This window comes from Solea solea, chromosome 11 (genome assembly GCF_958295425.1).
Source record: "Solea solea chromosome 11, fSolSol10.1, whole genome shotgun sequence".
Classification (NCBI taxonomy): Eukaryota; Metazoa; Chordata; class Actinopteri; order Pleuronectiformes; family Soleidae; genus Solea; species Solea solea.
This window is the reverse complement of record NC_081144.1, coordinates 1,334,230-1,360,907: the sequence shown is the minus strand read 5'-3', so window position 1 is coordinate 1,360,907 and position 26,678 is coordinate 1,334,230. Positions and strand designations below refer to the sequence as shown.

General features: G+C 37.9%; 3 protein-coding genes across 3 annotated transcripts; 1 reads left to right on the top strand and 2 right to left on the bottom strand.

Moving 5' to 3' along the window:
- The first annotated feature begins 13,272 nt into the window (after positions 1-13,272).
- si:dkey-93l1.9 (uncharacterized protein LOC562339 homolog) lies at positions 13,273-17,169 on the top strand. The gene is made up of 4 exons (XM_058642444.1): positions 13,273-13,410; positions 14,505-14,739; positions 15,267-15,402; positions 15,495-17,169. Exons 1-4 carry the CDS (start codon positions 13,357-13,359, stop codon positions 15,577-15,579), a joined length of 510 nt encoding a protein of 169 aa, XP_058498427.1. The 5' UTR covers positions 13,273-13,356; the 3' UTR covers positions 15,580-17,169.
- An 82-nt stretch (positions 17,170-17,251) lies between these two features.
- emd (emerin) lies at positions 17,252-22,818 on the bottom strand. The gene is made up of 8 exons (XM_058642446.1): positions 22,612-22,818; positions 21,327-21,398; positions 20,613-20,691; positions 19,844-19,939; positions 19,500-19,534; positions 19,386-19,411; positions 18,731-18,793; positions 17,252-18,638 (listed from the first exon to the last, which is right to left on the bottom strand). Exons 3-8 carry the CDS (start codon positions 20,689-20,691, stop codon positions 18,446-18,448), a joined length of 492 nt encoding a protein of 163 aa, XP_058498429.1. The 5' UTR covers positions 21,327-21,398; positions 22,612-22,818; the 3' UTR covers positions 17,252-18,445.
- Positions 22,819-22,888: 70 nt separating this feature from the next.
- Positions 22,889-26,166, bottom strand: LOC131468337 (tubulin alpha-1C chain-like). Its single transcript, XM_058642443.1, has 4 exons — positions 26,016-26,166; positions 24,470-24,692; positions 24,200-24,348; positions 22,889-24,109 (listed from the first exon to the last, which is right to left on the bottom strand). The coding sequence occupies exons 1-4, from the start codon at positions 26,016-26,018 to the stop codon at positions 23,138-23,140; spliced, it is 1,347 nt and encodes a 448-aa protein (XP_058498426.1). The 5' UTR covers positions 26,019-26,166; the 3' UTR covers positions 22,889-23,137.
- Positions 26,167-26,678: the final 512 nt, after the last annotated feature.

Below are 26,678 nucleotides of genomic sequence, written 5' to 3'. Positions count from 1 at the left end.
CGACATACTACACTATGACATTTTTGTCTAATTTTTGGACGACATACTAAACTATGCGGGTCACACGGTAGTGTAGTGGTTAGCAGTCTCGCCTTGCAGCGAGAAGACCCGGGTTCGAGCCCCGGTTGGAACAAGGGCCTTTCTGCATGGAGTTTGCATGTTCTCCCCGTGTGTGCGTGGGTTCTCTCCGGGTACTCCGGCTTCCTCCCACAGTCCAAAAACATGCAATGTGGGGATAGGTAAATTGGACACTCCAAATTGACCATAGGAGTGAGTGTGAGAGTGAATGGTTGTTTGTCTCTATCTGTGTGTGGCCCTGCGATGGACTGGCGAACTGTCCAGGGTGTACCCCGCCTATCGCACGATGTAGCTGAGATTGGCACAGCGACCCTCTGGTGGAGGATAAAGCGGTAGATGATGACTGACTGACTAAACTATGACATTTTTGTCTAATTTTGGACGACATACCAAAATGTGACATTTTTGTCACATTTTGGACGACATACTAAACTATGCCATTTCTGTCTAATTCCGGACGACATACTAAACTATGACATTTTTGTCACATTTTGGACGACATACTAAACTATGACATTTTTGTCTGATTTTGGACGACATACTAAACTATGCCATTTTTGTCAAATTTGGACGACATACTAAACTATGTCATTTTCGTCACATTTTGGACGACATACTAAACTACGACATTTTGCTCACATTTTGGACGACATACTAAACTATGACATTTCTGTCTAATTTTGGACGACATACTAAACTATGACATTTTGTCTAATTTTGGACGACATACTAAACTATGACATTTTTCTCTAATTTTGGACGACATACTAAACTATGACATTTTTGTCTAATTTTGGACGACATACTAAACTATGACATTTTTATGAAATTTTGGACGACATACTAAACTATGACATTTTTGTCTAATTTTGGACAACATACTAAACTATGACATTTTTGTCACATTTTGGACGACATACTAAACTATGACATTTTTGTCACGTTTTGGACGACATACTAAACTATGACATTTTTGTCACGTTTTGGACGACATACTAAACTATGACATTTTTGTCTAATTTTGGACGACATACTAAACTATGACTTTTTTGTCTAATTTTGGACAGCATACTTAACTATGACATTTTTGTGACATTTTGGACAACATACTAAACTATGACTTTTTTTGTCACATTTTGAATGACATGGAGCAGTAATAACTTAGGGTTGGTGTTAGCTCATTTGGTAGAGCTGCAGCCCTATATTGAGGTTACCGTTCTTATGCAGGTGGCCCAGGTTCGAATCCCTCAGTGGACGGTCCCTTCCTGCATGTCGTTCCCCATCTCTGCCTCCCCGTTTCCTGTCTCTCTGCACCATACTATCAATTAGAGGTATTAAAGCCCAAAAAATATACTTCGGACGACATACTCAACTATGACGTTTTTGTCACATTTTGGACGACATACTAAACTATGACATTTTTGTCACATTTTGGACGACATACTAAATTATGACATTTTTGTCTAATTTTGGACGACATACTAAACTATGACATTTTGTCTAATTTTGGACGACATACTAAACTATGACATTTTTCTCTAATTTTGGACGACATACTAAACTATGACATTTTTCTCTAATTTTGGACGACATACTAAACTATGACATTTTTATGAAATTTTGGACGACATACTAAACTATGACATTTTTGTCACATTTTGGACGACATACTAAACTATGACATTTTTGTCTAATTTTGGACGACATACAAAACTATGACATTTTTGTCACATTTTGGACAACATACTAAACTATGACATTTTTGTCACATTTTGGACGACATACTAAACTATGTCATTTTTTTCACATTTTGGACAACATACTAAACTATGACATTTTTGTCACATTTTGGACAAAATACTAAACTATGACATTTTTGTCACATTTTGGACGACATACTAAACTATGACATTTTTGTGACATTTTGGACAACATACTAAACTATGACTTTTTTGTCACATTTTGAATGACATGGAGCAGTAATAACTTAGGGTTGGTGTTAGCTCATTTGGTAGACCCTATGTTGAGGTTACCGTTCTTATGCAGGTGGCCCAGGTTCGAATCCCTCATTGGACAGTCCCTTCCTGCATGTCGTTCCCCATCTCTGCCTCCCCGTTTCCTGTCTCTCTGCACCATACTATCAATTAGAGGTATTAAAGCCCAAAAAATATACTTCGGACGACGTACTCAACTATGACGTTTTTGTCACATTTTGGACGACATACTAAACTATGACATTTTTCTCTAATTTTGGACGACATACTAAACTATGACATTTTTCTCTAATTTTGGACGACATACTAAACTATGACATTTTTCTCTAATTTTGGACGACATACTAAACTATGACATTTTTATGAAATTTTGGAAGACATACTAAACTATGACATTTTTGTCACATTTTGGACGACATAGTAAACTATGACATTTTTGTCTAATTTTGGACGACATACTAAACTATGACATTTTTGTCACATTTTGGACGACATACTAAACTATGACATTTTTGTCACATTTTGGACGACATACTAAACTATGCCATTTTTTTCACATTTTGGACAACATACTAAACTATGACATTTTTGTCACATTTTGGACGACATACTTAACTATGACATTTTCCTCACGTTTTGGACGACATACTAAATTATGACATTTTTGTCACATTTTGGACGACATACTAAACTATGACATTTTTATCACATTTTGGACGACATACTAAACTATGACATTTTTTTCACATTTTGGACGACATACTAAACCATAACATTTTTATCACGTTTTGGACGACATACTAAACTATGACATTTTTATCACGTTTTGGACGACATACTAAACTATGACATTTTTATCACGTTTTGGACGACATACTAAACTATGCCATTTTCATGAAATTTTGGACGACATACTAAACTATGACATTTTTGTCACATTTTGGACGTCATACTAAACTATGACATTTTTGTCACGTTTTGGACGACATACTAAACTATGACATTTTTGTCTAATTTTGGACGACATACTAAACTATGACTTTTTTGTCTAATTTTGGACAGCATACTTAACTATGACATTTTTATCACGTTTTGGACGACATACTAAACTATGACATTTTTATCACATTTTGGACGACATACTAAACTATGACATTTTTATCACATTTTGGACAACATACTAAACTATGACATTTTTGTCTAATTTTGGACGACATACTAAACTATGACATTTTTGTCTAATTTTGGACGACATACTAAACTATGACATTTTTATCACATTTTGGACAACATACTAAACTATGACATTATTGTCTAATTTTGGACGACATACTAAACTATGACATTTTTGTCTAATTTTGGACGACATACTATACTATGAAATTTTTGTCACATTTTGAATGACATGGAGCAGTAATAACTTAGGGTTGGTGTTAGCTCATTTGGTAGAGCTGCAGCCCTATGTTGAGGTTACCGTTCTTATGCAGGTTGCCCAGGTTCGAATCCCTCAGTGGACAGTCCCTTCCTGCATGTCGTTCCCCATCTCTGCCTCCCCGTTTCCTGTCTCTCTGCACCATACTATCAATTAGAGGTATTAAAGCCCTAAAAATATACTTCGGACGACATACTCAACTATGACGTTTTTGTCACATTTTGGACGACATACTAAACTATGACATTTTTGTCACATTTTGGACGACATACTAAATTATGCCATTTTTGTCTAATTTTGGACAACATACTAAACTATGACATTTTTGTCTAATTTTGGACAACATACTAAACTATGACATTTTTGTCTAATTTTGGACGACATACTAAACTATGAAATTTTTATCACGTTTTGGACGACATACTAAACTATGCCATTTTTATGAAATTTTGGACGACATACTAAACTATGACATTTTTATCACATTTTGGACAACATACTAAACTATGACATTTTTGTCTAATTTTGGACGACATACTAAACTATGACATTTTTGTCACATTTTGGACAACATACTAAACTATGACATTTTTGTCTAATTTTGGACGACATACTAAACTATGACATTTTTGTCTAATTTTGGACGACATACTAAACTATGAAATTTTTGTCACATTTTGAATGACATGGAGCAGTAATAACTTAGGGTTGGTGTTAGCTCATTTGGTAGAGCTGCAGCCCTATGTTGAGGTTACCGTTCTTATGCAGGTTGCCCAGGTTCGAATCCCTCAGTGGACAGTCCCTTCCTGCATGTCGTTCCCCATCTCTGCCTCCCCGTTTCCTGTCTCTCTGCACCATACTATCAATTAGAGGTATTAAAGCCCAAAAAGATATACTTCGGACGACGTACTCAACTATGACGTTTTTGTCACATTTTGGACGAAATACTAAACTATGACATTTTTGTCACATTTTGGACGACATACTAAATTATGCCATTTTTGTCTAATTTTGGACAACATACTAAACTATGACATTTTGTCTAATTTTGGACGACATACTAAACTATGACATTTTGTCTAATTTTGGACGACATACTAAACTATGACATTTTTCTCTAATTTTGGACGACATACTAAACTATGACATTTATATGAAATTTTGGACGACATACTAAACTATGACATTTTTGTCACATTTTGGACGACGTAGTAAACTATGACATTTTTGTCTAATTTTGGACGACATACTAAACTATGACATTTTTGTCACATTTTGGACAACATACTAAACTATGACTTTTTTGTCACATTTTGAATGACATGGAGCAGTAATAACTTAGGGTTGGTGTTAGCTCATTTGGTAGAGCTGCAGCCCTATGTTGAGGTTACCGTTCTTATGCAGGTTGCCCAGGTTCGAATCCCTCAGTGGACAGTCCCTTCCTGCATGTCGTTCCCCATCTCTGCCTCCCCGTTTCCTGTCTCTCTGCACCATACTATCAATTAGAGGTATTAAAGCCCAAAAAATATACTTCGGACGACATACTCAACTATGACGTTTTTGTCACATTTTGGACGACATACTAAACTATGACATTTTTGTCACATTTTGGACGACATACTAAACTATGACGTTTTTGTCACATTTTGGACAACATACTAAACTATGACATTTTTGTCACATTTTGGACAACATACTAAACTATGACATTTTTGTCTAATTTTGGACGACATACTAAACTATGACATTTTTGTCACATTTTGGACGACATATTAAACTATGACATTTTTATGAAATTTTGGACGACATACTAAACTATGACATTTTGTCTAATTTTGGACGACATTCTAAACTATGACATTTTTCTCTAATTTTGGACGACATACTAAACTATGACATTTTTTTCACATTTTGGACGACATACTAAACTATGACATTTTGTCACATTTTGGACGACATACTAAACTATTACATTTTTGTCTAGTTTTGGACGACATACTAAACTATGACATTTTTGTCTAATTTTGGACGACATACTAAACTATGAAATTTTTGTCACATTTTGAATGACATGGAGCAGTAATAACTTAGGGTTGGTGTTAGCTCATTTGGTAGAGCTGCAGCCCTATGTTGAGGTTACCGTTCTTATGCAGGTTGCCCAGGTTCGAATCCCTCAGTGGACAGTCCCTTCCTGCATGTCGTTCCCCATCTCTGCCTCCCCGTTTCCTGTCTCTCTGCACCATACTATCAATTAGAGGTATTAAAGCCCTAAAAATATACTTCGGACGACATACTCAACTATGACGTTTTTGTCACATTTTGGACGACATACTAAACTATGACATTTTTGTCACATTTTGGACGACATACTAAATTATGCCATTTTTGTCTAATTTTGGACAACATACTAAACTATGCCATTTTGTCTAATTTTGGACGACATACTAAACTTTGACATTTTTGTCACATTTTGGACGACATACTAAACTATGCCATTTTTGTCACATTTTGGACAACATACTTAACTATGACATTTTTGTCTAATTTTGGACGACATACTAAACTATGACATTTTTGTCTAATTTTGGACGACATACTAAACTATGAAATTTTTATCACGTTTTGGACGACATACTAAACTATGACATTTTTATCACGTTTTGGACGACATACTAAACTATGACATTTTTATCACGTTTTGGACGACATACTAAACTATGCCATTTTTATGAAATTTTGGACGACATACTAAACTATGACATTTTTATCACATTTTGGACAACATACTAAACTATGACATTTTTGTCTAATTTTGGACGACATACTAAACTATGACATTTTTGTCACATTTTGGACAACATACTAAACTATGACATTTTTGTCTAATTTTGGACGACATACTAAACTATGACATTTTTGTCTAATTTTGGACGACATACTAAACTATGAAATTTTTGTCACATTTTGAATGACATGGAGCAGTAATAACTTAGGGTTGGTGTTAGCTCATTTGGTAGAGCTGCAGCCCTATGTTGAGGTTACCGTTCTTATGCAGGTTGCCCAGGTTCGAATCCCTCAGTGGACAGTCCCTTCCTGCATGTCGTTCCCCATCTCTGCCTCCCCGTTTCCTGTCTCTCTGCACCATACTATCAATTAGAGGTATTAAAGCCCTAAAAATATACTTCGGACGACATACTCAACTATGACGTTTTTGTCACATTTTGGACGACATACTAAACTATGACATTTTTGTCACATTTTGGACGACGTACTAAACTATTACATTTTTGTCAAATTTTGGACGACATACTAAACTATTACATTTTGTCACATTTTGGACGACATACTAAACTATGACATTTTTGTCACATTTTGGACGACGTACTAAACTATTACATTTTTGTCTAATTTTGGACGACATACTAAACTATGACGTTTTTGTCACATTTTGGACGACATACTAAACTATGACATTTTTGTCACATTTTGGACGACATACTAAACTATTACATTTTTGTCAAATTTTGGACGACATACTAAACTATGACATTTTCATCAAATTTTGGACGACATACTAAACTATGACATTTTTGTCACATTTTGGACGACATACTAAACTATGACATTTTGTCTAATTTTGGACGACATTCTAAACTATGACATTTTTGTCACATTTTGGACGACATACTAAAACTATGACATTTTGTCTAATTTTGGACGACATTCTAAATTATGACATTTTTGTCTAATTTTGGACGACATACTAAACTATGACATTTTTATGAAATTTTGGACGACATACTAAACTATGACATTTTTTTCACATTTTGGACGACATACTAAACTATGACATTTTTATCACGTTTTGGACGACATACTAAACTATGACATTTTTATCACGTTTTGGACGACAAACTTAACTATGACGTTTTTATCACATTTTGGACGACAAACTAAACTATGACGTTTTTGTCACATTTTGGACGACATACTAAACTATGACATTTTTGTCACATTTTGGACGACATATTAAACTATGACATTTTTATGAAATTTTGGACGACATACTAAACTATGACATTTTGTCTAATTTTGGACGACATTCTAAACTATGACATTTTTCTCTAATTTTGGACGACATACTAAACTATGACATTTTTTTCACATTTTGGACGACATACTAAACTATGACATTTTGTCACATTTTGGACGACATACTAAACTATTACATTTTTGTCTAGTTTTGGACGACATACTAAACTATGACATTTTTGTCACGTTTTGGATGACATACTAAACTATGACATTTTTGTCTAATTTTGGACGACATACTAAACTATGAAATTTTTGTCACATTTTGAATGACATGGAGCAGTAATAACTTAGGGTTGGTGTTAGCTCATTTGGTAGAGCTGCAGCCCTATGTTGAGGTTACCGTTCTTATGCAGGTTGCCCAGGTTCGAATCCCTCAGTGGACAGTCCCTTCCTGCATGTCGTTCCCCATCTCTGCCTCCCCGTTTCCTGTCTCTCTGCACCATACTATCAATTAGAGGTATTAAAGCCCTAAAAATATACTTCGGACGACATACTCAACTATGACGTTTTTGTCACATTTTGGACGACATACTAAACTATGACATTTTTGTCACATTTTGGACGACATATTAAACTATGACATTTTTATGAAATTTTGGACGACATACTAAACTATGACATTTTGTCTAATTTTGGACGACATTCTAAACTATGACATTTTTCTCTAATTTTGGACGACATACTAAACTATGACATTTTTTTCACATTTTGGACGACATACTAAACTATGACATTTTGTCACATTTTGGACGACATACTAAACTATTACATTTTTGTCTAGTTTTGGACGACATACTAAACTATGACATTTTTGTCACGTTTTGGATGACATACTAAACTATGACATTTTTGTCTAATTTTGGACGACATACTAAACTATGAGGGCCACACGGTGGTGTAGTGGTTAGCACTCTCGCCTTGCAGCGAGAAGACCCGGGTTCGAGCCCCGGTTGGAACAAGGGCCTTTCTGCATGGAGTTTGCATGTTCTCCCCGTGTGTGCGTGGGTTCTCTCCGGGTACTCCGGCTTCCTCCCACAGTCCAAAAACATGCAATGTGGGGATAGGTAAATTGGACACTCCAAATTGACCATAGGAGTGAGTGTGAGAGTGAATGGTTGTTTGTCTCTATCTGTGTGTGGCCCTGCGATGGACTGGCGAACTGTCCAGGGTGTACCCCGCCTATCGCCCGATGTAGCTGAGATTGCACTCAACTATGACGTTTTTGTCACATTTTGGACGACATACTAAACTATGACATTTTTGTCACATTTTGGACAACATACTAAACTATGACATTTTTTTCACATTTTGGACGACATACTAAACCATGACATTTTTATCACGTTTTGGACGACATACTAAACTATGACATTTTTATCACGTTTTGGACGACATACTAAACTATGATGTTTTTGTCACATTTTGGACGACATACTAAACTATGACATTTTTGTCTAATTTTGGACGACATACTAAACTATGACATTTTTATCACGTTTTGGACGACATACTAAACTATGACAGTTTTATCACGTTTTGGACGACATACTAAACTATGACGTTTTTGTCACATTTTGGACGACATACTAAACTATGACATTTTTGTCACATTTTGGACGACATACTAAACTATTACATTTTTGTCAAATTTTGGACGACATACTAAACTATGACATTTTCATCAAATTTTGGACGACATACTAAACTATGACATTTTTGTCACATTTTGGACGACATACTAAACTATGACATTTTGTCTAATTTTGGACGACATTCTAAACTATGACATTTTTGTCACATTTTGGACGACATACTAAACTATGACATTTTGTCTAATTTTGGACGACATTCTAAATTATGACATTTTTGTCTAATTTTGGACGACATACTAAACTATGACATTTTTATGAAATTTTGGACGACATACTAAACTATGACATTTTTTTCACATTTTGGACGACATACTAAACTATGACATTTTTATCACGTTTTGGACGACATACTAAACTATGACATTTTTATCACGTTTTGGACGACAAACTAAACTATGACGTTTTTATCACATTTTGGACGACATACTAAACTATGACGTTTTTGTCACATTTTGGACGACATACTAAACTATGACATTTTTATGAAATTTTGGACGACATACTAAACTATGACATTTTTTTCACATTTTGGACGACATACTAAACCATGACATTTTTATCACGTTTTGGACGACATACTAAACTATGACATTTTTATCACGTTTTGGACGACATACTAAACTATGATGTTTTTGTCACATTTTGGACGACATACTAAACTATGACATTTTTGTCTAATTTTGGACGACATACTAAACTATGACATTTTTGTCTAATTTTGGACGACATACTAAACTATGACATTTTTATCACGTTTTGGACGACATACTAAACTATGACAGTTTTATCACGTTTTGGACGACATACTAAACTATGACGTTTTTGTCACATTTTGGACGACATACTAAACTATGACATTTTTGTCACATTTTGGACGACATACTAAACTATTACATTTTTGTCAAATTTTGGACGACATACTAAACTATGACATTTTCATCAAATTTTGGACGACATACTAAACTATGACATTTTTGTCACATTTTGGACGACATACTAAACTATGACATTTTGTCTAATTTTGGACGACATTCTAAACTATGACATTTTTCTCTAATTTTGGACGACATACTAAACTATGACATTTTTTTCACATTTTGGACGACATACTAAACTATGACATTTTGTCACATTTTGGACGACATACTAAACTATTACATTTTTGTCTAGTTTTGGACGACATACTAAACTATGCCATTTTTCTCTAATTTTGGACGACATACTAAACTATGACATTTTCATCAAATTTTGGACGACATACTAAACTATGACATTTTTGTCACATTTTGGACGACATACTAAACTATGACATTTTTGTCTAATTTTGGACGACATACTAAACTATTACATTTTTATCACGTTTTGGACGACATACTAAACTATGACGTTTTTGTCACATTTTGGACGACATACTAAACTATGACATTTTTGTCTAATTTTGGACGACATACTAAACTATTACATTTTTGTCACATTTTGGACAACATACTAAACTATGACATTTTTGTCACATTTTGGACGACATACTAAACTATGACATTTTTGTCACATTTTGGACGACATACTAAACTATTACATTTTTGTCAAATTTTGGACGACATACTTAACGATGACATTTTTGTCACAATTTGGACGACATACTAAACTATTACATTTTTGTCAAATTTTGGACGACATACTAAACTATGACATTTTGTCTAATTTTGGACGACATACTAAACTATGACATTTTTCTCTAATTTTGGACGACATACTAAACTATGACATTTTGTCTAATTTTGGACGACATACTAAACTATGACATTTTGTCTAATTTTGGACGACATACTAAACTATGACATTTTTCTCTAATTTTGGACGACATACTAAACTATGACATTTTTCTCTAATTTTGGACGACATACTAAACTATGAAATTTTTGTCCCGTTTTGGACGACATACTAAACTATTACATTTTTGTCACATTTTGGACGACATACTAAACTATTACATTTTTGTCAAATTTTGGACGACATACTAAACTATGACATTCTGTCTAATTTTGGACGACATACTAAACTATGACATTTTTAAGGAATTTTTGGACGACATACTAAACTATGACATTTTTGACGACATACTAAACTATGCCATTTTTCTCTAATTTTGGACGATATACTAAACTATGACATTTTTGTTACATTTTGGACGACATACTAAACTATGACATTTTTGTCTAATTTTGGACAACATGCTAAACTATGACGTTTTTGTCATAGTTAATAATGACACATTCGAGTCATTATTTAATGGTGTATTTATTGATTGAATGTTGCCACTTTGACTCGTCCACAGTTTTCACCTGTTAACAATGTAAAAACGATGTGAACACATGAATCAGAGGCTCTGTTGACAAGTGCTGTTAACGTCCGTGTGAGGGGATGAAATCACAGGTGAAAGAGTGTTGGTTTGCCCCATAAAATGTCCTAAAATGTCGACAAGGGTGTTTTTAAACGTGGAAATTAAGATTGTTTTTTTCCACAAAGCAAAAATGATTGAGTTTGAATGACTTCTTTGTTTTTATGGAGCAAAGAAAAGAGAAAATGTCAAGACACAGAGTACTACTATTATTATTATTATTATTTTTTTACAAATAAACGTCATTAGAAATGAACTAAATAAATAAACATTTCAGTCCTCACTTTCACTAGCACTGTTGTGTCAGTGTATTGCAATATATGATTTTTCAAATATTGTGATAAATCGCATCATGGTGTGTCTGATTATTTCTTTTTAAAATATAAAACAAGCAACAATTACTGCATAATGAAACCATTACTAAATGAATTGTCAAATGCTTTAATAATCGATGAATTGTTTGTTTTTTATTACAAATGTTTTAATAAAGAAAGAATTCAAACTGAAACATTTTTGGTTTGTGGAAGAAGAAAAAGAAGACATTTGATAATCATCATTTCCAGGTGTGTGTTTACATGTGGAGCAGTGACGTCACATAGCAGTAGCAGTAGCAGGTGTAATCTGAACACCTGTGATCGGCTCCCTCAGGTCAGAGCGTCAACAGAACATCTAAGAAATGTGCGGATCATTTTTAAGCAGCAGTTACCACACGTTAGTCCACGTGTTTGTTCCCCCAGCTCCTCCTCCTCCTCCCGTTTCTGTCTCTGCGTAGAAGAAGCTCCGCCTCCGACAAAGGAAGTGGAACATTCCAAATAGATCGACTCAGAGGGGAGGAGTGGAATGTACCAAGTCATGGAAAGTACACAAAGACTTTTACATCAGTGTGTGTTTGTGCAGGAGCAGCTCCACCTGTAATTCATCAACGTTCATGTCCTCGCTGGACAAATAAAAGTAAAATGGCAGCTGAAATTGTTGTTATTTCAAAACATTTCTGATAAAACAGAGACAAAAAACCCACCACCTGTAGGAAATGCTGCCACCTGCTGGACTGACACACACACACACACTGGGCTGCTCTCCTCTCAGCTGTGTTTTCACTCCAAATATCTCCAAATAACGCTGTCATATTAATAAATGAGAAACAAAAAAACGAAAAACCAAATTTGTGTTTTTTTCATTTTTTTGATGTTGAGAGCAATATCCGTTTTTCTGTATTTGGTTCAATACAAAAAAGGAAAAGGGGGCGCTGTTTCCGTATTCTCGTCAGAAATACAGATTATACTTTAGTACCCTGACCTGTTGACCCATGAATGCCACAAGTAATGAAGACAAGTAATTAGATCAACATATGGGTTGGATTATTTTTACTATTTCATTGTTAAAATCAACAACATTCTATTGTTGTTGTAGCTGTAGTACACATTCAGAGGCCAGAATAAGGTATTCACATTGTTTGACCAGAAGAAACTAAATCTGCAAACATAAAACTATAGATATTATAACTGATTTGTAGTGTTGTAGTAAAGTGTATATGGCCAGGCCTCAGTGGGAGGGGTCTTTTCCTGTGTCATTGTAACTGGAGTAGCTGTCTGACTTGTTTGTCCTGCTCACTCCCTTCACTTTTCTTTCTGCTGCTTGTGTTGCACTGAGCAGCACACTCGGTCTCTATCTGTGGTGAACGAGTGAGGAGTGATCCGAGCGCAGAACATGGACCGACTCAATGGGCAGGACATTCCTCTGAACAAACTGGACGACATAGAGGTGAGTGACACATGATATTGTATTTGTATCCATCTATCTATCTATCTATCTATCTATCTATCTATCTATCTATCTATCTATCTATCTATCTATCTATCTATCTATCTATCTCAAACTATGCCAAATGTACAGCCTGGAAGAGCAGAAAGCCCTACATCCGTTTTTGATTTCACCTCTGACCCTTCACAAGGTCTGACTGAGCCATGTGCTAATCAGTGGTGCAGGTTTTCTTTCCCACAGTTGTCTTGTCTGTACAGATGTGACTCTGAGACAGTCATACCCAGGTGTGACCTCCTATGTTCAAAAGGACTGAGAAAGGACTGTAGATCTGTGATGTTACCACAGAGTAACCTTCTCTCAGTGCTGCTGCCACATTATGAGCAGGACAACAGCAGTTTACCTGGTTTCAGTTTGGGACCATCACCTCTAGTCTGTTCTGTCTTCATGTGGTGAAGTTTGTGGTTCCTAGTCTAGAGAACATGCTGTGTCTTGTTTTTCTTTTCAGCCCAGGTGAGTCATCACCTGTCTCTCTGACACTCCCTCATAGCCACACCTGAAGTCATAGTAACAACAAAAGAAACAGGTCTGTGTTTGGAATAATAATTAATAATAAAAAATAAGAACCCTGTGACGTTGTGAAGGTTCTCAGTCATTCAGGTCTTAGTCATCTTCAGTAGATAGCGGTGGATTACTTTACTTCTCATGACCTTTACGTGACCTTTACTACCTTTCTTATTACAAAATCTCTTGTTACAAAACCAAGATACTACTACTGATACTGATACCCAAACCTAGTGCAGGTTTGTTAGCACTGGTTTATGAATGAAAGCACTGAGAGTGCAAACCTCCACCAAAGCAGTTTCATATTTTTGCATCTCCACCAAAATGTAATATTTTCTTTCTGGGGTCGTGACCTATATGCCCAGAAAACTTCATCACATTCTGTCCTTTTATTTTTGAGTTATTGCACTCTCAAACACACAAAGCACAACCTCCTCATTCTGCATGTAAACATCCCCAAGTGTGACGTTGTTCTTCAACAGGAGCCGAATCTTGACCTTTGTCCTGCTAACATGTCCTCTCTGCACTCGCAGGCTGCAAAAGGCGCCTCCAGAAAACCGCTTCGCCCCATCAACATGAATCACTATGCCACCAAGAAGAGTGCGGCTCAGAGTATGCTGGACGTGGCCCTGCTGATGGCCAACTCGTCCCAGCTGAAGACCGTCCTGTATGTGGGACCTCATTACCGCTTCTACATCCCCCTCATCGTCCTGCTGTCCTTGTCCATCACGTTGCAGGTGGCTGTGGGGCTGCTGCTCGTCTTCATCGGCAAGTTACTGCGACTCTCTGGTTTCCCTCTTCATGTCGAGAGGATTTTTTTATTTAAATGTCAGAGACACAATCATCCTTATGTAATCCATAACTTATCCAAGATGTGTACGTCCAACATCTATAGGGATGGAATTCTAAATGATTTCCGTTATAATAAGTTAAATTTCAGTGACCTAGATGTCCAACATACAGTCCTAATGATTTATTTATAAGTATCACAAGAGGGAGCCTGCATTTTTCCAGTCAGGACCTCGTGATTTATGATGAACTTATTGTATTTGTGGATCTTGTGTTGTACTTTAAAATGTATATTATCTGTGATAAAAAACACAAAAATAATATAATTTTAACATCTTAATATAAAGTAAAGTGATTTAAGTGTGTCCCAGAGATATTTCTCAGTAATATTGTGAACTGCGGTACTTCTGTGTTAAAATAATCATGACCTTTTCCTTTAAAACATCGCACTCATCGTCATTTCACGGAGCTAATATTGTCTGCGTCCTGCGACTGTTTGTCAGCAGTGAAGTACGATCTGAACGACGTGAGGAAACACGCCAAGCTCAACAGGATGAACAATGTGGCCACGGTCTTCGTCTTCTTCACCGTCCTCATCAACATCTTCATCACAGCCCTTGGCTTTGAAGGACACACTGTCAGGTAGGCAAATACATAAATAATATAACTAAAACTGACGTGACGTACAGTGAGTCTGAGCTAATGACTCACATCATTTTTTACTTAATCCCCAGTTCTTCAACGTCACCTTTGGTTGCAGTACCACCGCCGAAACTTACCGTGCTGCCGGGTGAACTGAATATAACTGGAGCCATTTAAGCTGAAACTCATCTTTGGACCAAAATGAGAATGTATCATAGTTCATGTAAGCTCAAAGCCTTGTTGTTGTTGTTGTTGTTGTTGTTGTTGTGGTGGAACACTGCACAAACTCTCAATCTCTGGTCAAAGTGTGACTGTTATGGGCCTAAATTCACCGGATGGAACTAAACTTTGACGTCTGATCTCACGGATCTCATGGAGCCTTTTCTTAGGGATCGTCTGAGGCTGAAGATGGACCACCAACTACGTGTATCTTCAGCCATTAAAGCTGCAGTAAGTAGGCTGGACTCACAGAGAAATTGTTGACCCTCAGGTTAAAACCTTGCACAGACGCACTTATTATAAACATGATGAATGACCAGAAGCAAACTCAATCTCTGAAATGATTAGTTAATGTTTTATAGTCTTTACTGCCCGATTCTCTGTCTGTTACCTTGCAAACGCAGTTGTTTCTCATACCTACTCGATGCTTTACTGCGCGTGCCTGATGCTACGAGCTGGAGGTGGCTATTGGAAGCTAATGTTTCTAAAGCAATGGCGACATGATTTCCCCCGTTGTTGTCCGCGCTTTGTCCAACAAAAACACCAACAAACGGCAAGAACTGCCTGGTCCGAGAGCTCCACCTTGAGCATAAATGAGATTTGAATTGGAAAGCACCTGTGCTTATAATATTAGCATGTGATTTGACTGACTGATGCTCGCACTGCCACGTGGAACATTTCTCAACTAAAGCAAAGGCAACACAACTGGTCCTCGACGCAGTTCAGTAACGTGATGCCGACACCATTACAAAATAAGGAGCAGCGTCTCAGTTGATTTGCTATGCGAGTGTCACGTTATCAAACCTTTCCACTAAAGCTGGGGACACACTGCGAGATGTTGGGGACAGTGGGTGTGGCTAGTTGGCACAGAAATGTGTTGGTGTGTGAGGGGTAACACAATCGATGCAACCTCAGTCGCAGTCAAACAAGCATGTTTGAATGTTTGGAAGTGTTTGCTGATTACCGACCCAACTGCAAACACATGCTGCCAACAGCCAATGCAGAAAGAGTAGGTGGGACACAAGAGATAGACGACAGGAAGAAGCGTGGACATAAAAACAACGTTTACCCTTTAAACTGTTGCTCTCATGGACTCAGTCACTCTCACGAGATCCCCAGTCTTTAATAAGTCGTCATAAAAAGTTGTGTGGTGTGTCTTCAGCTTAAGGGGAAACGTTTGAATGCATGTATGCCGAGTAGAAGGGCCAATAGGAGGCGCAATCTCTCTCTCCGAACTGCCCTGTCAGTCAGGCTGGAAACGGAGGCTAGAGCAGGTGCAGGAGGCGACTTATTGTGGAATTATTGATCAATCACACCGTTGATATCCAGCCTTCACCGGCTTTAAGTTAAACTCAGGAAAGCTTGACAACTAAAGACCTCAGTTTGAAGACAGTCTTTGTAATCTGGCAATTTTCTTCACCAAACGTCTTAAAACGTCTGTTTTTGTGTTATAATTTATTGTATTGTTTCTGTATAAATATTGGTGGGACTAAACCGGTGCATACATGTCCTTGTACTTAAATGTCTTACATTAAAAAATGACTTTTATATTGAAGAGAAATCATCTCATCATTTAGAAATCATGTCCTATATGAATTCTTCATTGTCATATTCAAACAATACTCTTAAATTCAGTTTCAGGTTTTTAATGCACAAGAGTCTTTGGTTTTTCATTGCACATATATAAGAACACTTCAGCTTCATGATATATTATCATGTATGTTTAGTAAAACATCACAAAAAAGGGCTTCATTTAAGAAATATAATCCACAAATCTCTGCATGGCAGGAAAGCATTTTTGTGCAAGCAAAGCAAAGCAATTAAAGGAAAGCAGGAGCATCATTCTTTTGTTTTTCTTAGTGTCAGCACATCCCATAATAACAAACCATGTCCAGATAAACTGTGTATTGGCCCGTTTAAAATATGTTTTTTTCTAAAAACACACCTGGACAATGTGGTTCACCAGGACTGATCCATATTTGGTGCCACAGTGAAGACTCAAAGCATCTGATGATGCCAAGAAAAAGCATAGACGATGGTTGGCCTTAAAAAGGTGCACGGAATGTGGTGCTTTTTTGCATTTTTAGGGTCCACTCTACATGTGTCACGCTGCATTTTAAAATAAGAATACGACAAACTCAAACTAAGAAAAATAAGTCAACAATAACCCCAGAGACCCTCACTTAAATATTAAAGGGGAAGACAAAACACCTTGAAGGATAGTTCTTTGGGTTTAATCGCTGGGTCAATGCTGTCTGCACTGGAATCATTCGGAGCCACAAAGTCTCGCTGTCACTGAAAACGTGACTGCCAGTGGTGACAAGATATTAGATTTAAGCGACTTAATAACCAATCAATTCTATGCCTGCTTAAGTCTGCAATAACTTTGTGTTTGTTGCTTTATCTTACAGTTTAAACAAACTCAAAACTTTAGTTCAAAATCAAACCACACACCAAAGTTTACATCACAGCACACAGGAGTTGTTGGTCCACTGCTTCATACATCAGTAAATTAAAATGGGTTCTTTTATGACATTTATTTAGAAAATCTCTTAATTCGGAGTTACCTGAGTGAAAAAAAATGTAGTAAAAATGACAGTGGTAGACCAGCAGTTACCATGTCCCAACACGCTAAAAACTCTGATTTTCTCTATGGACTTTGGTGTGGAAGAACGAGTTGTTTACAAAAGTTCAGTTTCCAGGTGGGAAAGGCTTTTAAATGGCAAAAATAAACTGTCATTTCACATCACTGTAGACTTAAGTGGCTAAAATCCCCACTGGCAGCCACGTTGTCAGTGACAGTGATATATATCAACACATTAAATCACTGAACACCTGTAGGATTTTCTTCTTTGTTCATCACGTAGCAGTAGACATAGTAGAGGAGAGCTGCTAACACGGCTAACGACAACAGCAGCCGAATCACGGTCCACATGCCGCCTCCGGACTTTGTGAGCGGCTTCCTGGATTGGACTGCGCTGTGATTGGCTGTTGTGCTGGTCATCTGTACGGCAGGTCTGACGCACAAGAGAATAAAAACCCCCAAAAAACCAGCAGATTTAGACCAAGTCAACAACTCACTTGTTATAGCACACATTAACAGACTCACTCTGTGTCTTGGTCCGATTCCTCCTCTTCATCGTCCGGATCCGTGTTGCCTCTTCGTTTCACACTGAGTGGAGAAATTAAAGCACACAGATCCTTAAAGTTTAGAACCTCACAGTTATGTTAGAAAACTAATCACACAGCACAGAGAGAGACCAACAAACGGCTGGTATTATGTAAAACTAGCAATGGAGAAGTGAAAAAGTGAGGAAATAAAGGAGAGAGAAGAGAGAGAAGGAAGTGAGGAAAGGCCGTCATGGAACTCACAAAAAACCCTGGAGAATAAAATAGTAATGGGTGGTAAAAGATTGTAAAAGAGAAATTAAAAACAGAAATAGTAACACAAAATAAGTAACGAATAAATTAAATAGATGAGGTAAGAATGTTCAAGGACACTAAAGGGATATAATAAAATCATTTGTGTCAGAGCCTAGAATTAAATAAAATTGTTAAGTGTTAAGTTTGTTTTTAAAAACCTCCAAAGACGAGGACTATAACAAGAAAAAAAGATTTGGCAGAGACTTTTTACGCCGCATCCCCTTCTTGACACAACCCTCCCATTTATCCGTACATTAGTTTAATTAGTATCTGAGCATTACCTGGCATCATTATACTGAATAGATGAGGTTTATGAGTGTGTGCTATGAAGCTGTACTCACACGTTTGTATAACTCTCATGTTTGACCTGTGAAAATAAAGAAAGAAACAGACCGTGTCATGATTCTGGCACAAACGGTCGGGTAAACAGGAATAAGCGGACAATCCGGACTCACCGGAGTGTGGTAGGTGATGTAGGTTATTTCCTCCTCTGTGAACATGATTCAAAAAGATGTAAAAACACAGACGTTTATGTGGATTCCTTTAAAGAATATAATATTAAGTAATAACTAAGCTCTTATTTTGTTAAAGACGTCTGATGCTTCAGCACACGTTGGACCGTTCACGCGACTACTACATAAAGCAGATGTTCATCACATGTATAATTTCAATACTTTACTCTAAACTGTCAAGATTTGATCAGCAAATAACATTAACTAGACACCCATATACACTGGTTAGACTTTTAAAACAAATATGTGTGTTATTAACACGACCAGCAGACTGAAGAGCGTCCTACCTTCCTCTCTGTAGTACGTCTTATCGGGCGAAGCGTTCACTGAAACATTCTCCATGGCCGTTTCCAGCTTCTTCTCATACAACCTCCGAGTGGAGTCTATGTTCAGACAACATTTTCTGATCAGTTCATATAGTAATTATCATGTTGAATGTCAGAGAGTCCACTCCAGTCCGCTTTAAGGGCCCGTACACATGATAGATACACATGTTGAGGAATCCACATGGAACGTGTGAAAAACGTGAAAGCCCCCCCAAAAATGCGATATTTGGAAACGGCAACGGTTGCTTCATTTGGTCAGGTCTAGGTTCAGCATAAAGGTCAGTTGATGACCTACTGAATGGCCAGGTTTTCCAGGCATATTCTACCACAGAGTCAAGACCTCACCTCCATCAAGAATCTCTGGGATGTGCTGAAGAATGCCGGGATCAGACTACGCGATATTTTTGTCTTTCATGATCATGATTATCAATCACAGGGCTATGGAAGCGCTGTGGGTGGATGCTCGTGGTCTTAGTACAAAAGAACTAAAGATTGTGGACATGTTCCTGGGTGTCTTGAAGAGGACAATATGGACAGTCTGTCCTTCAGAGAGAACTTGAGGAATAGCAGCAGGTCTGTATGTTATGCCTCTTTAGTGCACTCACTGAGGAGCACATCGTAGGAGACGTCAGACTAAGCAACTTTACTTTGGATTCTCGTAATTGCACTCTGTAACAAACTATAAAACCAACATTGTGCGTGTGTGTGTGTGTGTGTGTGTTCTTCTTACCCACTATGGGTCCATGTTTGATGCCATACTCAGCAAGTAGACTGCTGATCTCCTCATCACTTTTCTCACTGAGTGACATCTACAGACACACACGGACAGGAGGACAGGAGGACCGGAGACAGATAAAACAGTTGACAATAGGACATGTAAAAACGTTTGTATTCATTTTTGTGTGTAAAATATATGATTAAATAAACACTTTCAGGACTCCTACTGTACTACAGCTTCACTGTTATCAATCATTATCAATCAAATGAGTCAATGTTGATTTTAGATAGATAGACAGATAGACAGACAGACAGACAGACAGATAGAAAGAAAGAACATGGAGATGACAAAATGGGGGGAGACTTGTAGAAGTGGATTAACTACAGTCGACATCTGCGCGCCAAACAGAAGCAGGTACACTTTAATAAAGTGCTGTGTATGTATTCAGACTATAGTCACAGTACAGGAAAAGCAAACCCACACTTATTAACAACGGTCATTTCACAGTAACTAACAACACAAGTTCATAAGAACCGCGATAAAGATTCACAAGGTTCAGTCTCGCGCCGCCACAAAACGGACAGGGCAGCAATTTTTGAAATATCGCGGGAACAACAAACGCGACACGAGGTATTTACGAAAAGAAAATGGTCGTTGTGTGTGTGTGTGTGTGTGTGTGTGTGTGTTTTAAAAGAACAACGAGAGAGTTTAGTAACTTTATCTTACCTCAAGAAAATATAGGCAAAACTGTCCCGCGTTGAAAAATGAGCAGAACACACAGGAGGAGACTGAGGAGAGCTGGAGCAGGAACATGGGCGTGGACAAACGAGTTTAGTGCCACACCCACACAAACAACAGTGGCACGATAACAGGAATGAATAAAGACTCATTCAAAAACAACAACTACACTATCAATTATCATTTTTTACTTATCTGTTTATGTGTGGATCCACTTTTTAAAGATGACAAACCTATAACCAGCCTTGTATAAAGTATGGAAAAGTATGTTAGCAGAAAATGACTTTGGTAGAAGTTGAACTCACGTTTTTAAATAAAATGACTTAAGTAAAAGTCTTAAAGTATATGACATTTACTGTACTTAAGTATCAAAAGTCCTTTTCTGATATAAAGTAAAAGTATTTAAAAAAGTGCGGCATGAGGATTGAGCCACGGTACCTCAGTGGTAGGGTGAACTGTCTTTCAACTGAAAGGTTGTGGGTTCAGTTCGTGGCTCTGCTGGTCTAACTGTAGCGTAAAGCAGCTCATCAAGACTAGAAAGCTCTAAATAAATACAGAGCACAATACCATAAAAGTCTTCTTCTGATTTCATTTGGTAGTAATGAGTAATAAAGATAGTAAGAGGAAATGCATAAATAACACATGTAAAGTACAGGTATGTTGTGTGTACTTAAGTACAGTAACTTTGTTACATTACAACACTTCTATTAATATTAAGCTAATATTATTTTGTATAGTTGGACCAGACATTTCCAAGAAAAACATATTTCATAGTTGAACCACAGCATTTTGTGCACTTCCATTCAAAGTGTGTAATTGAACCTATATAGCCTTCAGTCAGCTGCGATGTACACTATATGTAAAAGACTCATTCTCAGTTTGTGAAAAAATATAGCCATACCAAATTATCATATATTTAGTATGATTTTTTTTATCCCCAATTAAAATAATTTCACTAACATTTTACACATTGGACCTTAAATTGACAGAATAACTGAACATTAAGTGCAATACAACAGTGTTCATATAGTTTAGTGTAATGTAGAAGCCTATTACATTTGACAAACTAATACTGCTAAATTTAAAAACAAACTGTGTAGCCGTGTGATTTTTCAGTCAGTCAAAAAGTGTTTGCAAAATTTAGGTTTTAGAAGTTTCCTGAATACATGAACTGAGAAATCCAGCATTTTCACTGTAAATTAGTAGAATCAAACCCAACAGTGGTCTCTTGAAAGACTTACATGTGATGTCATTCAGCAGCAACAAAGATTACCTGCGTTTGACTTGATTTGCTACTGAAGTATAGCGTGAGCTCAATATCTGCTTGACACCACTGCCCCCAAGTGGCTAAACTGTAGAACACCAGACAAGTATTCTGTGGGGGGGAAAATATAAACCATAAATCCCAGACATCAAATATTTGACAGATATCCCCAACAATACAACATTTTATGTATATCAAAGAGAGGAAACAATAGTATTGTCAATTAATTTTATTAACACAGGGCATAGTTCAGACATAGACAATGCCAGGTTTATATTCTTCTATCTCTTCCCCCCCCCCCCCCTTTGGCAATAAACACAGAGCACTCTGCTCCTTAAAATACTCGACAGCGTATTCTTAATTTATCCCCAACACTTTTTAACAGACACATGAACACTGCATTGCTCCAATTAAATAACTCCTTTACCACAAGCATTAATAGAGCCCCCCCCCTCTAATGAACAAATAAACACATTCAACAAAAGTGTTTTCTGAACACATAAAAAATAGAGGGAAACACATACTATATGCCTGCTTAGTATTCATCCTCATCCACCTCATCATAACTGTCAGCTCCCACCTCCTCATAATCTTTCTCCAGCGCCGCCATGTCCTCTCTGGCCTCTGAGAACTCTCCCTCCTCCATTCCCTCCCCCACATACCAGTGAACAAAGGCACGCTTGGCGTACATCAGATCAAACTTGTGGTCAAGCCGAGCCCAGGCCTCTGCAATAGCAGTGGTGTTGCTCAGCATGCACACAGCCCTCTGGACCTTGGCCAGGTCTCCTCCAGGAACCGCAGTGGGCGGCTGGTAGTTGATGCCGACCTTGAAACCGGTGGGACACCAGTCCACAAACTGGATGGTGCGCTTGGTCTTGATGGCGGCGATGGCAACGTTGACATCTTTGGGCACCACGTCACCACGGAACAGCAGGCAGCAGGCCATGTACTTGCCGTGACGAGGGTCACACTTCACCAGCTGATTGGCCGGCTCAAAGCAGGCGTTTGTGATCTCGCCCACTGTCAACTGCTCATGACACGCCTTCTCAGCGGAGATGATGGGGGCATAGGTGGCCAGAGGGAAGTGGATACGAGGATATGGCACCAAGTTGGTCTGGAACTCTGTCAGATCCACGTTGAGGGAACCATCAAAACGCAGAGAAGCAGTGATGGACGACACAATCTGACTGATCATCCTGTTCAGGTTGGTGTAGGTGGGACGATCGATGTCGAGATTCCTGCGGCAGATATCGTAGATGGCCTCGTTATCCACCATGAAGGCACAGTCGGAGTGCTCCAAGGTGGTGTGAGTGGTCAGGATGGCGTTGTAGGGCTCCACCACGGCAGTGGACACCTGGGGAGCAGGGTAGATGGAGAACTCCAGCTTTGACTTCTTTCCATAGTCGACAGACAGACGCTCCATCAGCAGGGAGGTGAAGCCAGAGCCAGTTCCACCTCCAAAGCTGTGGAAAACCAGGAAACCCTGCAGACCAGTGCACTGGTCAGACTGGGGACAGAGAAGAAGACAGTGGTCAAATATGAAATACATCATTATAATGATTTATATTCAGACACCCTTTGATTTGAAGTTACCCACCAGCTTGCGAATCCTATCCAGCACATTGTCAATGTGCTCTTTGCCGACAGTGTAGTGTCCTCGGGCGTAGTTGTTTGCTGCATCCTCCTTCCCAGTGATCAGCTGCTCGGGGTGGAACAGGCTGCGATAGATTCCAGTGCGCACCTCGTCTAAGGAGCGGTATCAGTATCAAACAATGATCAATTAGGTGTCGCGGTAAATTTCCCAAGTAGCGTGGCACTTATGGTAACATGGTATCTAAATTTACTAGTGAGAGGTGATAACACTAACCGATAACACTGGGCTCCAGGTCGACAAAAACAGCTCTGGGGACGTGCTTTCCAGATCCAGTCTCACTGAAGAAGGTGTTGAACGAATCATCTGCTTTACCAAGACTGTGGTCGCTGGGCATCAGTCCGTCCGGCTGGATCCCATGTTCCAGGCAGTAAAGCTCCCAGCAGGCATTGCCAATCTGGACTCCAGCCTGACCAACGTGTATGGAGATGCACTCACGCTGTGGAAAGAAAAGGACACAGGGTTCATTTCAAATAAAACATTTAAATTTAAATTTAAAAAAAGAAATTCCTCTATAGCAAGTCGTCACAGGTGGAAGACCTGTTTTGCAACTAATGCTCTATCTAAGGAGGAGGGGGAGGAACAAGGCTCTTTTGTAAAAGAGCAGATACCAGTGTGACGACTTGTGTCATCTGACAGATGTTGCTCCCTCATTTCCCCTCGGTGGATTAAACCTGTCATTAGACCAACACATTCCGGACATGTGCTTTGAGAAAAGCATGAAGAACAAGAGTTTTGTTTAACAGCTTAAAAGCTTTAAACAGTGCACACATTTCTACTATTATGTTAGATACATAAAGTGAACATTAGATACATTTGAAATTCCAGTGCATAATTAAGAGGGTTTAAGACAAATATAATATACAAGTCATAAGCATGTTTGCACATGACTTTCTGTAGTCGTAGAACTTTTGTCACATTGCAGCTTTTTTTAAATTACTGTCATTTAAATAATTATTTTATCTACATTTTAGTTCATTAATCCTTTGATTAGTTTGTATGCACCAAAAAAACTGGATCATCAATTGTTCATAAAATGTCAGAAAACGTATAGAAATGTTGACAAGCGTGTTCTCAAATGTCTGGTTTTGTTGACAAACAAAAACAGTATTCAGTTTTAATGGTTTTCTTTGAAAAATGTGTGAATGGTAATTTTACGATGTATGAATCTGTGCAGCTCTGTGAGAAACCAAGATATTCTCTTCAGTCTGTATAATAACATGTGTAATAACTAATCTAAAGTGATATTTTGATACACATTTAGGCTAAAACAAATATTGTGTCTCCTGCGATTTGAAAATGACAGTAAGCAGTAAAGGGGGGGGGGGTGCACGGTATCTTATTTTAACTTTCCCATAACGTGGTTCATAAAGGCGGTAAAAGTGAGCAGAGTGTTCAGACTGACAGCATAAGTGGGTCAATTAGCAGACAAAGACAAGAAAAACAGGAACTCGACAAAACCACCTGAAGCCATTTCAGTCACGAGTCATCGTCGAGTCAAAGACAAAAACGACATATTTCATATTTCACACACAAACACAAAGGCTGCTCACCAGTCCGACATTTTAACGTTTCCTTTGGTTCAAACTAAAATGTCGACTTCAAAAAAAAAGAAAAAAAGAAAAAAAAAATCTTCCCCTTCCTTCAACAGTGAGGCCGGTTAGGCTGCAAAGTTATTACGCTAAAAAACGCCCTTGAAACGTGTGATTTTTGTCGACATTTCGACGTGAAACGAAAGAGAAGAGTATATTTCCACACTTACCATGTTTCCTGAGGGTTTTTCTGAGGAAGTCGAAGTGAAATGACTCTCACGGAACAGGACGAACGGATCCTCTGTAAGAAGTAAGTGAGCAAATGCACCTGGGCGGAGTTTTTATATTCTCGGACTGGGCGGGAGGAAAGAAAGAATAGGATTGGTCGACAAAGGGCACGTGCTCATTTCTCGGCGTTGCTATTGGTTCACGTGAACGGGTCACGTTTCCGGCTTCTTTGAAATGCCACAGACTCAACAGGGAAGTGGAAAAAACCGCAACCGGGAAGTGAAGCAATACTGACGGGTGTGATGCGTTTAAGGTCATCGGTTATTTTACATTTTAGTAGTAATATGCAATAATTCAACATTTCCTGGTTAAAATTGGCATTTCACATCAGCGCAGTCATAATATTCCTGTCCAAAGTCGCCATTTCATATATCTACACATTTGTTTAGGATAGATTTGTGCCACATAATAGATTAATGTGTCAATTATTTTCGCGATTAATCGTGTGCGAGTACTTGTTCAGTCCGTAAAATGTCAGGAAATGTTGAAAAATGTCGATCGACGTTTACCAAAACCTGGAAATGATGATGACGTTCTCGAAATGTCTTGTTTTGTTACTGCAATAAAATATAGATTTCACACAGTCGGGCAGTGAAATAGGACAT

Bases quoted from the DNA above. Each gene is read 5' to 3' on its own strand.
- si:dkey-93l1.9 (XM_058642444.1), top strand. From the start codon at position 13,357: ATGGACCGACTCAATGGGCAGGACATTCCTCTGAACAAACTGGACGAC. The intron at 14,740-15,266 runs GCAAGTTACTGC...GTTTGTCAGCAG, and splicing joins GCTGCTGCTCGTCTTCATCG to TGAAGTACGATCTGAACGAC. The intron at 15,403-15,494 runs GTAGGCAAATAC...CTTAATCCCCAG, and splicing joins TTTGAAGGACACACTGTCAG to TTCTTCAACGTCACCTTTGG.
- emd (XM_058642446.1), bottom strand. From the start codon at position 20,691: ATGTCACTCAGTGAGAAAAGTGATGAGGAGATCAGCAGTCTACTTGCT. The intron at 18,794-19,385 runs GTGAGTACAGCT...TTCTCCACTCAG, and splicing joins CATGAGAGTTATACAAACGT to TGTGAAACGAAGAGGCAACA. The intron at 18,639-18,730 runs GTGAGTCTGTTA...CTTGTGCGTCAG, and splicing joins GAATCGGACCAAGACACAGA to ACCTGCCGTACAGATGACCA.
- LOC131468337 (XM_058642443.1), bottom strand. The intron at 24,349-24,469 runs GTTAGTGTTATC...ACCGCTCCTTAG, and splicing joins CCTGGAGCCCAGTGTTATCG to ACGAGGTGCGCACTGGAATC. The intron at 24,110-24,199 runs GTGGGTAACTTC...CTCTGTCCCCAG, and splicing joins TGGATAGGATTCGCAAGCTG to TCTGACCAGTGCACTGGTCT.